Source organism: Lemur catta, chromosome 18 (assembly GCF_020740605.2).
Source record: "Lemur catta isolate mLemCat1 chromosome 18, mLemCat1.pri, whole genome shotgun sequence".
Classification (NCBI taxonomy): Eukaryota; Metazoa; Chordata; class Mammalia; order Primates; family Lemuridae; genus Lemur; species Lemur catta.
Genome location: NC_059145.1, coordinates 42,301,016 through 42,313,077, shown reverse-complemented (window position 1 = coordinate 42,313,077; position 12,062 = coordinate 42,301,016). Strand labels below are relative to the sequence as shown.

The 12,062-nt window shown below is 47.0% G+C and overlaps 1 protein-coding gene across 1 annotated transcript; it reads left to right on the top strand.

Annotated features, from left to right (window-relative positions):
- The first annotated feature begins 4,631 nt into the window (after nucleotides 1–4,631).
- On the top strand, nucleotides 4,632–10,945 carry LOC123623345 (uncharacterized protein C3orf86-like). The gene is made up of 3 exons (XM_045530411.1): nucleotides 4,632–4,763; nucleotides 7,915–7,998; nucleotides 10,307–10,945. The coding sequence occupies exon 3, from the start codon at nucleotides 10,309–10,311 to the stop codon at nucleotides 10,804–10,806; it is 498 nt and encodes a 165-aa protein (XP_045386367.1). The 5' UTR covers nucleotides 4,632–4,763; nucleotides 7,915–7,998; nucleotides 10,307–10,308; the 3' UTR covers nucleotides 10,807–10,945.
- Nucleotides 10,946–12,062: the final 1,117 nt, after the last annotated feature.

The window sequence follows — 12,062 nt, the reverse complement described above, 5'->3', positions numbered from 1 at the left end:
AATTCTCAGCTCTCGACAGCCATTCATCCTCTCGGTGGGCCTCCGTGCTGGCCTTCCCAATACTGTTTTGGGGCTGCCTTAAAACCTGATCATGACCAGGTAATTTGCCAGGTCCAGTGTAAAATGTTCCAAATCACTCAGAATCTCAGGGCAGAAAGAGCGTTAGCACAGCCGTGAGGCGCTCCCGAGTGCGGGGCCCCGCATGGCTCCCCAGGCCACACTGGTGCATTTGCCAGGGTGAGATGGAAAGTGAGCTGATTGTTCTCGACCTTCCCACTCTCTCTCCAGGTCTGGTACTTCTAAGATCAGGATTCAGAACTTGTTCCTTGAATTCTTGAACCTTCCCCACTCCTCCTCCCTGGGCATTTTTCTCATAACCCCACGAGACCCAGCAGGAATGGCCTGACATGGGTTCTGGGAACAGCTCTCTGAGACTGCGCTGAGTCGTCTGTCCTGTTTCCTTTCTTCAACAGCATCTCCACATCCTAAACCTGCCCTTCTAGCTCAGCTGCAAAGATGAAAAGAGCTATGAGGCCTAGCTTCCCCCAAAGGTTTGGGATGTGAGTGACTGAGAATATCTACTTCCTTTCCTCTGGTACTTTATCTTCCAGTCTCCTTGTTAGGCTGCTGAAAAGCTAATGTGCTGAGATCGTCTGTGCTCGCTGGTGCTATCTACTCGTCCATGTGAAAATGAGTCAACTAGAGGTTCGCAACACAAGTGAATCTGTTGAACAGAATTTTAATGAAAAGGAAGCAGACAGAAAGGAATATATACTGTATGATTCCACCTACTTACAGTGAAAAATGCATGAAACAAAGAACAGGCACATTTCTGCCTTGCCAGCTGGTCCCATTAGCCTCTGCCTTCAAAGGATGTAGGAGGGAAGCTGCAGGTTGGAGGAATGGAGTGTGATGGTTAATTTTAGGTATCAGCTTGGCTGAGCCGTGGGGTACCCAGTTATTTGGTCAGACATTATACTGAGTGTTTATGTGAGAGTGTGTTTGGATGCAATTAACATTTAAATTGGTGGACTTTGAGTAAAGCACATTGCCCTCCGTAACATGGGTGGGCTGTATCCAATCAGTTGAAGGCCTAAAGAGAACAAAAGTTTGGTCTCTCTCCCCTGAGCAAGAGAGACTCTTCAGCTGACTGCCTTCATGCTTTGCCCACAGCGTCAGCTCTTCCCGTTCTACAGCAGCTGGCCTTTGGACTCTAACTGGAATATTGGTTCTCCTGGGTCTCTGCAGCCTGCATAATTGTATGAGCCAGTTCCTTATAGTAAGTCTTTCTATATGTATACATGAGTATAGTTGTGTTCTGATAAAACTTCATTTAGGGACATTGAAATTTTAATTCCATATAATCTTCACAAATACTCATTCACTTACTATTGTCTATGGTTGCTTTCCTCCTTCAGGCCAAAAGTAGCCTACAACTTTTATACGATGTGACTACTGATATAGACATGTTTAAACAATATAGTTTACTTTCGCCTGTTTCTGTGCTTTATATAAATGGAATCAAATTATTTTGTCTTGTACCTTTTGCTCAGAATTATGTTTGTTAGTTTCATGCATGTCCTTGCATGGATTGTGCTTTATTTCCATTTTTCCATGGTAGTCTGTGTATGACAATAACACAATTGATGTCCAGTCCACTCCTGATGGACAGTGGCTCTTTCCTGTTTTTGTCTCGGCTCACTAGGGATGCCTATGTCCAACTCTATGAAATAATGCCAAATTATAGCCGGCCTTTGAGTTCCTTTTCGTAACACTTGATTTGGCCAGATCTCTTTATGTTTGCTAATCTAATAGGTTTGTTATGAAAAGCAACACCCTAAATCCCACCCTTGCTAGTAGCACCAGTGTTATCTCCTGCAAAGACTGTCTCTTCAGAGCCACAGCTCACAACTGCCTTGGTTGGGTGTACAGAAGTGGTTGGTTTTTTTCAAACTTGCAAGACACCAAATTATTCAACTGCCTGGGAGGCCAGTTGAGAGTTACCTGTATTAGCCACACTTTGGGTCCTTCCAGCTCTCCTGGCACAGTGGCTAACTCCAGCCAGAGACCACCTTTCTCATAGGACTTCGTTAAAAGCAGCCAAGAAGGAAGCGAACAAAACCGCCAGTCTGGACTCTTACTGTTCTCCTAATGCCACAGATGTGGTCAAATTAGGATCTACCCTCAAAATTAAAAAAGGCTGCAACCCAGCCAAACATTTTATGTGAGATGCCAGCCTCCCAGTCTCTGCTTACTAAAAACCAGTGTTTCTATTATTGGGAAAAACTGAAGAATGGATGCTGGTGATCCCTAACCTCATCTGGGGCACAGCTTCCTCTGGCATCATGTTCTTTGTTCCTGGAAAACACTCGGACTCAGCTACATTTGGCTGTGTCTGGAGACAATTTTAGTTGTCACAACTGGGGAGGGGGTGACAGCTGGTGGGTAGAGGACAAGGATACTGCTAAACATCCTGCACTGTTCACCACTGCCCCCCATAACGGGGAATTAACTATCTGGCCCCAAATGTCAAGAGTGCCATAATTAAGGAAACCTGTCTTAGACAGACATTCCTTTAGTCCAGGTCTTTTCATGGTAAACTATCTCAAAAGTCTTTATAGTCCCTTAATTCATAAATAATTGAATGCACAAATCTAAGGTGCCTGGTTTTTCTCAGTATATTGAAAATATTATTTCGCTAAACTCCATCTTTTTTATTATTATTTTTATTTTTTAGAGAAAGGGTCTTGCTATGTTGCCCAGGCTGGTCTCAAACTCCTGGGCTCAAGCGAACCTCCTGCCTCATCCTGAGTACCTGGGACTGCAGGTGTGCACCCCCACGCCCAGTGTTAAGCCTCATCATTGTCGATGTTGTCAGCTGTGCATTTTCTCTGGCTGCCTTCAGGATGTCTTTGCTGTTTTGTGGCTTTGCTACAGTGTAACTAAGTGTGGGTGTTTTCAGTTATCCTCTATGCAATTCAGTGGGACCTCACTTTGAGAATTCCTGTCTTTCATCAATTTTGGAGGATTCTCAGCTTCATCTCTTTGACACACCCCCACCACCCCACCCCGTGTGTCCTCCTCTGTCTGTGCTCTGTCTGTTGGAACTTCTTCAAATATCCTATCTCCCCATCTCTGGATTCCTTAAGGAAAATTGTACTTCAGATCTTGTTCAAGTTCACTTGGCCCCTCTGCCATCTGTGTCTTATCTGATGTTTTATCTGTCCATTGAGTTTTTATTCCTACTGATATTTTTCATTTCTGAAATGGAAAAAGCACATGTTAGCACAAAGAGTGAACTACTGGATATTGTTTTAAAAGGAATTTATTTAAAAGAATTGCAGATACATATGTGAAAAATGATAAACAGTCAAAGAAAGTTCTCAATTTTAGATACTGAGACAATTCAAAGGTCAAACCAGGTCATGATTTGTGTCCGGCGGCAAGCCGGTGAAGACCCTGTGCAGGACCCTCTGCGTGAGGCACATAGCCTGGACGATGGCTTTCTTGGGACTGAAGGATGTCACCTTCTTGGACAAATCATAAATGTAGGAAAGCCCTCGGGCTGGGAGGGTGCCTTGGCAGGCAGGAAGTGCAGGGCTCAGAGGCTGAGCGGCTGGTGTCAGTGGCCTGCACAGTGGGGGAGGGGCTGGGAATGGAGAGCACTGGATACTTGTGTCTGGCAGCAGCCAAGGGCTCCTGGCATCAGGGAGCACCAGGCCAGGGCTGCTTGGGGCACTTTCTCTCAGGGGGCCAGTGGCAGGGGATGCCACTGGACTCAATGTCTGTGCAGGGACATGAGGTGGGCCTTGGGGATAGGGAGGAGCCACATCCCCAGCCCCACATCCAGAGAGGGGTCCACACTGTGACTGCAGCAGAGAAGCAGGAGATGTCTCAAGAGGAGCTGTCTTCAATGTGGGGTAGGTTATTTGTTCTGTGACTTCATTTACCCACATAAATGTGGGTAGAGGCTTGTTCCTTGACTCCAGCTGACTTGTAGACATCTAAAGGAGAGGGGAAAAACCCAGATGAGTTCTCCACCAGTAAGCATTAGAGGGATCCACTCCTCTCCCTGTGGGTTCCAGAAACCCCCGTGGTCTGTGGGCTTCAATAACCCAACCCATGCCCCTGGGGCTACAGCGTTTCTCAAACACATCAGAAGCTTTTCCAGGACAGGAGAGGTCTCATAAGCTGTCCAGGTTAATCTCTAGGTTTGAGCAAACCTTCGGTAAGAAACACTGGACATCTCCAAGTCACCTCATTCTCAAGATAACGGATTTGCCTATGGCCATTTTCTTGGAAATTACAGGTTCTATTTCTTTTATAAGATATGAAGTGATAATTCTTCCCAGTGAAATCGGAAAGTCCTCACCTTCTAGGTTCCTGAGCAGGTTTCGAGTCTGAGCAGCCCACTGGCTGTCCGATGCCAGGTGGACCAGGTGGGCCTGGCCAGCAGGAGCTCTCTGGGCTTGGGACTGCACGCTCACCGGGCCTGGGAGAAGGAAGGCTGCAAAGGGAAGGGCCATGAGGAGGAGAGGCGGGAGTCTGGCAGTCCCTTCCCGCCCAATAGCGCTCTCCTTTTATCCTCTGGCAGCAGCCCCTGGCCTTTGTGACGTCAAGGTCCCCGGCCAATCACAGGGCTCACGCTGCGCTCTCACAATGGACCTCGAGGCAAACCCCTGGTGACACCGAGCTGAACTCTTCCCCTGGGCCTCCAGAGCATTCTGAATTTGTGGACAAGAGCCCTTTTACTACCAGTATAAGTATTAATACCTACTTCTTTACTTCCACTCGTTGGCATACCTGGCTGAGGGCAATTATTTAAGTCATATGAGCTTTCATTTCTGGGAGATTCAATTCAATTCGATTTCTGAGAGTAGACTGTATTTTAAGGGTGAATTGACATCTGTGATTTCATTTAAAAATATGACCAGATAAAATGAGGTCAGAGCTATCAAAGGGAATCTCTAATAAGATTATTTAAGAGTATGCCAAAATCACTCAGAGTTAACAGAATAATTTGGTGACTAAAAGGAATCTCTACTAATTTGGTCATTGAACAACTTAGTGATTTTACATGAGTGACTGACTATATTACACAGGGTTCTCCAGAAAAACAGAACCAACAGAACCCACATCTCCCCAGCAGAGACAGGAGAGAGAATTGTAAGGAATCAGTTCACACAATTGTGGAGGTTGAGAAGTCCAGACCTACCCAGGACAGCTGATGGTGAAAGTCCAACTCCATTACAATTCAGCTAACACATCAAATATTTATAGAATGTAGCATTGTAAGGAACTTTAAAAATTAAACTTTTAAAAAACCACATCCATTATTTCTATCATTATCTTAGTTATATACCTTATAACTTTTAATTTTAAATAAGTTATGGAAATAGTGGAAACATTTAATTTATAAAATCAATGTAGGAAATTTAGAAAGTTCGAATCATGACAAATCGAATTTTGGTCTTGAACAAGCCAAAATATTGTACTAACATTTAAAAAAATGATAAAGAAGGAATCATGGTAAAGTTTCTCTTTATTTTAAAATTGATGCCTTTTCTTATCTCAGAGCTAATTTAAAAGGTTATTAGGTAAACATACTTTCTAGTGTCCCTAAAAAGAAACATAGCTTAATAAATTTTTCCTTTTTCTTTAGACAATTTTGACTTTATCTGAACTAAAAATTCCTAGAGTATATGCATAATGACTGATTACAATTTTTGTTAAGTCTTTCATGTTTTCAGAGGGAAAAAGAGAGGAAGGGGCACAGAAAAGATGAGAAGGAGAGGGCTTTAGACAAATAGTCATTTTTTTCTCTGTACTGAGAGGGGAAAGTTCAGACATGTGCACGTGCACACACGCATGCGCACGCACACACACACACACACACACACACACACACACCTGTCATATATCTGGTTCATGACAATTCTATCAAGCTGTAAGATTTTTAAAGCCAGCATTTGGAAAGGAAGGAAGTGATGTCTCCCATATGAAACAAAATGATCTGTCATCTAGGCAACCGAGACAATTTCCTCATGAAGGGTCTTCGACTCTTGGTATCTAGAGTCTCCTTAAAATGTTGAGCCAAATGTTGACATCTGTGCAACAGAGTGATTTGCCAGCCGACATTGTTTCCCTAACACAGCCATGGTTTCTGACTTAAAGCCATTCACAAAATGTGGAAAGGGCATTGGAAATGTCAACATCTAGTGGGGCTTATTTTATATTAGTTACAGCAAAAGCATAGTTAAGAGAGGCATTTTTTGAGTTCGCATGGTGTTTAGAAGCCTTCTCACACCAATTAAAAGAAGCGGACCATTGGACCGTCGGATGTTTGCTTTGTTTTGTTGTTGTTGTTCTGGGGCAACTCTCAAACTCCTGGCCTCAAGCGATTCTCCTACCTCCGCCTCCCAGAGTCCTGGGATTACAGGCGTGAGCCACCGCGCCCGGCAAGGGCAACTCTCAAATGAACAATTTTGTCCATATATCAAAGTTCCCCCAAAGTGGCCACTATAATTCTAAATTATTTTTGTCGAAACTCTGCCAGTGAGAAAGCTATGCACGGGCATTAGATTATAGTGAGAAAACATAAAGGAAGCAGGTGTTTGGCCTGAAAGAGGCTGAATTTTGGATGGAAAAGACCCCATAAGAACTGCCCTGTGTCCGTAGGTTGGTGCTTGCCTGACTTTGTGTCTTGGAGCCTAAGAGCCGTCACCACCAATCAGAGTTTTCAGAGGCTTGGAAGACAAAGCCTCAGAGCACATTTATGGAGAGCTGGATGCCAGGGTGGGAGCCAGTAAAGTCCTTCCTGCTGATATTCATCGCAAGCTGAGTTTCCAAAATCAAGTGCGATGAAGCAAGGGAATGAATTACTATTTCCTGGGAAACCTGCGGCGGGTGGACAGAGATGGAGGGAGAAGTGCTGGGGACAGAAGGCAGGAGGCACGCGTGGGCCTAACCAAGCACAGTGGCCAGAGGGGAGGCGCTGAGGACGAGGGCAGAGGGCGTCTCCCTGCCCTTAGCAATGGCCTCGTCCAGGGCTGGGCCCACAGCAGTCCTGGGAAGACTCAAGGCCCCGAGCACTCATGGGGGGAGTTGTCTGTGGCAGGCTGCTGAGAAGAGAGCACCTGAGGTGGTAGAGGAGAGTATTTTTTTTTTACGTTTATTGTGCACTTTATTTCTATTATTACATTGTAATATATAATGAAATAATTATATACACCTTTCCACTAATGATGATCTGTATTTGCAGCCGCTCCCCAGCGCTAGCATCACCCCCTCAGCTCCACCCCAGACCATCAGGCATCAGATTCTCATAAGGAGCCGCAACCTGGATCCCTCGCGTGCGCGGTTTGCAGTAGGGCTCTCGCTCCCGTGAGAATCCGATGTCACCGCTGATCTGACAGGAGGCGGAGCTCAGGCGGTGATGCGAGCCATGGGGAGAGGCTGTAAATACAGATGAAGCTTCACTCGCTTGCCTGCCGCTCATCCACAGAGGAGGTGAATTTGTCACTTAGCTCTAGTAGAGCTAGAACTGCCGATGTCAGGCAGGCGCCGCCATGCAGGTGAGGACAAAAGCCTGACTGTCGACTAAGGCCAGTCCGAGAGGACGGCCATTCCACCTCCCGCCAGTGCGATGGGCTGGCTCTGGTCCACACAGCTGGGTGGCGCCAGGTCAGGGGCAGCTTGGGGAGGATTCAAAGTGGGCCTGGGCTGGGGCAGAGTCTCAGCCGCTGGAGTCACGGGGAACAGGACCTAACTCTCTGGGAGATGAGGGTGTGAAGAGGGTGTGAGGATCAGGGCAAGCCAAACCCATGTGAGTGAGGAGCGGATCCACAGGAAATTCCTAATCCAAGAAGCCCTGGATCACTGAACAAAACTAACCCACGTCCTCCTTGTCTATAGATTCAAATTCCAGAAAAAAACTTGACGCTGTTTTGGAGCCATGTGATGGGACTGCCAGAAATCAGGAGCTACAGGAAGGGGAAGGTGATGGCAGGGCCACCTCTAGGTTGGGGGCATCAGGCACCATGGCAGGAGGGCTGGGGCTGGCTGAAGTGTGAGTGTGGGGCTGCCCTGGAGGGGGCTGAGGTTGCCAGGTGGAATCTAGGATGAGATAGAGCCAGAACGCTTTATGCAATAAAGATCAGGTTGCTAGGAGCCCTCAGCCTTCTAATGCTCCTCCTGCTCTCTGAAGCTCCCTCGAAGGCTCCTCCAGCCCAGAACCTTCCAGTGGGTGAGCCTTGAACCCTTCATACCTGTCCAGTCCCCCAGCTCCTGGCCAGCCCCTACCCGTTGAACCCACCATGCCCTGCTTCCAAACGCCCTGAGTGTGGGGAATCCCTGCAGGACCCACCGACATCCTCATGGCCTCATGGCCCATTACACACAGGATGCAGATGTCAGAGCCTGGAATGCTGCAGATTGATACTCTACGTAGTGCATCTGAAGTTTCTCAGAGGTGACAGTCACTGTGTCCGTTCTAAAGAAGGCAGAGCCATGTCATGGAAAGAAAGCAGAAAGAGTCACCCAGAGTTGCAGCCCATCTCCTGCACTGGTCCTGGGCAAGTGTTCACATGGTGTATCAGTTTCCTATTGCCACTGTGACAAATGGCCACAGATGTCGCTGCTTAGAACAACATGCATGCAGGTCCCGAGTCTGGCAAGCTCGGCTCCGTGCTCTGCTTAGGGTCTCACAGACCAACAGCAAGTCTTGTCTACCTTGGGCTCTTATCAAGGGCTCAGGAAAATCCATTTCCAGGCTCATTGGTTTTGTTGACATGGTTTCTACCTGGCCCCTTCCATTGTCAAGCCAGGCATGTCCTTCTCAGGCTTCGAATCTCTCTCACTTTTCCTACTGCTGCATCTCTCTGACCCCAGTCAGAGAAAGCTCTCTGCTTTTTAGGGTTCAAGTGATTAGATCGGGGTAATATTCCTAGTTTAAGGTCCATAATTTTAATTACATCTGCAAAGTCCCTTTTGCCATAGAATGAAACACAATCACAGGTTCCAAGGATGAGGGCATGGACATCTTTGGGGGACCATTCTGCTGATCACACATGGTCATACTTCTGTAAAATGTGCAAGAGTGATTTTTTTGTATTATATAAGAAACAGGCTGGGCGCAGTGGCTCACGCCTGTAATCCTAGCACTCTGGGAGGCCAAGGTGGAAGGATCGCTCGAGGTCAGGAGTTCGAGACCAGCCTGAGCAAGAGCAAGACCCTTTCTCTTCTAAAAATAGAAATAAATGATCTGGACAGCTAAAAATATATATAGAAAAAAAAAATTAGCCGGGCATGGTGGCACATGCCTGTAGTCCCAGCTACTTGGGAAGGTGAGGCAGAAGGGTTGCTTAAGCCCAGGAGTTTGAGGTTGCTGTGAGCTAGGCTGATGCCACGGCACTCTAGCCCGGGCAACAAAGCAAGACTGTGTCTCAAAAACAAATAAAAAAATAATACTAATAATAATTTTAAAAAAAGAAATAGCATTCTCTGTCCTTCTCTTCATCTAGGACAGTGTTTTTTAAGCTATAGTTCATTAATCACTGCTGCTTTCCCATAAAATGAGTTTAAGGAGTGGTAACCAGCATTTTCTTTCTTTTATTTATTTATTTATTTTTTGTTTGTTTGAGATAGGGTCTCACTCTGTTGCCCAGGCTGTGGTAGCTCACTGCAACCTCCAATTCCTGGGCTCAAGTGATCCTTCCCTGTCAACCTCCCAAGTTGCTAGGACTACGGGTGTGTGCCACCACACCTGGCTAACTTTTATCTTTTGTAGAGATGGGATCTCATTATGGCCTTGATCTCCTGGCCTCAAGTGATCCTCCTGCCTTGGTCTCCCAAAGTGCTGAGATTATAGGTGTGAACCACAATGCCCGGCCATAACCAGCTTTTTCTTAAGGAATATAGAATTTAATTGCATAGAAAAGAACAGAAAATGTCAGAGACCATTACACATAACCATTTACATTCCATGAAATTATTGGTACACACACACACACACACACACCCCACATCTGAGATAGGTCAGGATGTAAAGTATCCCTAGTATACTTGGTTGAGATTAAAAATTTGGAAAGGACAATTGAAAAAAATAAAAAAGACCCTAGACTCCATCTGGAGCCTCCAGTTAGGGCTGCCCCTCGTCCTGGGACGGTTTCAGGAGCGTCAGGGAGAGCGAGCCCCCCGACAGGTGAGGTTCAGGTGCAGGTGCAGGTTTATGGCAGCCCAGGCCCAGGCTCCCTCTGCCCCTCCACCCCAAGGTGCACCAGTGTTGTCTCACTTTTCTCCCCTTTAGATATGTCTACGAGTCAGTTTGAACAGCGGAAGAAACCTCTAGATATGTTCTTCTGGGCAAACGAGGTAACTGGAGAAATCACCTACCCCCCACTGAAAGCTGATATACCTGCAGCTTCTCCTGAGAAACCCCGAGAGGGTCCCAGGTCTCCGCGAGGGAGCGTGCAGGGGGCTCCTCCCAGTCCCCAGGGCCCGACTGCCACACCTGCCCGGAGACCTGCCCCTCCTCCCTCGTCTGAGGCTTCAACCAGAGACACAGACTCAAGAAACGCCCTCCCCCCTACACTGACCTACGCCAAGGTGGGGGTGCAGAGGCCCCTGTCATTCTCAGCAATCCCTGTCACCATCTCATCACCAGGAGGGACTCTGCCAGCACTCAGCCCCTTCAGACCAGCTCCTCAGCCACCAGCCTCGACTTTCTCTGTCAGCTCTTCTGCCTCCTGGGCCTTCACCTGCAAGCTGAAAAATGTCCTTGCTGGGAACAACCGATTTTCCTTTTGAACCCTGAGAGACCTTGCCTGGCCACGCCCTTTAAGCACCTTTGTAAGCCACACATGGCCAGGGCGGCCACCCGCCTGTACACCCTCGTGCTCTGCCTCCCCCAGAAGCACAGGACTGGCCCCAGGGATCTTGTAGGAATGTGCCAAATGCTTTCAAATCCAATATAAATTGTCAACGGAAAAGAAACCAAACTCTGTAAAATAATTTTAAAGAGATTTATTCTGAGCCAGATTTGAGGACCATGACCTGGAGCCACGCCCAAGAAGCCTTGAGCACGTGGACTCACTGTGGCTGGGTTACAGTTTGGTTTTGTACAGTTCAGGGAGACAGGGGTTACAGGTAAAGTCATAAATCAATAATACATGGAAGGTATACATTGGTTTGGCCTGAAAAGGTGGGCCATTTCGAAGTGCGGGGGTTTAGGGGTTATGCAGGTTATAGGAGGGTTTAAAGATTCTTTGAGGCCGGGCACGGTGGCTCATGCCTGTAATCCTAGCACTCTGGGAGGCTGAGGTGGGAGGATTGCTCAGGGTCAGGAGTTTGAGACCAGCCTGAGCAAGAGCAAGACTCTGTCTCTACTAAAAAATAGAAAGAAACGGCCGGGCGCAGTGGCTCACGCCTGTAATCCTAGCTCTGGGAGGCCGAGGCGGGTGGATCGCTCGAGGTCAGGAGTTCGAGACCAGCCTGAGCAAGAGTGAGACCTCGTCTCTACTAAAAAAAATAGAAAGAAATTATCTGGCCAACTAAAAATATATATATACAAAAAAAATTAGCCGGGCATGGTGGCTCATGCCTGTAGTCCCAGCTACTCGGGAGGCTGAGGCAGTAGGATCGCTTAAGCCCAGGAGTTTGAGGTTGCTGTGAGCTAGGCTGACGCCACGGCACTCACTCTAGCCCGGGTAACAAAGTGAGACTCTGTCTCAAAAAAAAAAAAAAAAAAAAAAATAGAAAGAAATGATTTGGACAGCTAAAAATATATATAGAAAAAATTAGCCGGGCATGGTGGCGCATGCCTGTAGTCCCAGCTACTCGGGAGGCTGAGGCAGGAGGATCGCTTGAGTTTGAGGTTGCTGTGAGCTAGGCTGACACCAGGGCACTCTAGCCCGGGCAACAGAGTGAGACTCTGTCTAAAAAAAAAAAAAAATTCTTTGACTTGTAATTGGTTAAAGACTTGCAGCTTTGTCTAGAGGTTTGGAATGTTTTAAGATAAGGAAGTCAGAGACAAACCACCTGACATACATTGGTTGTGTAAATTG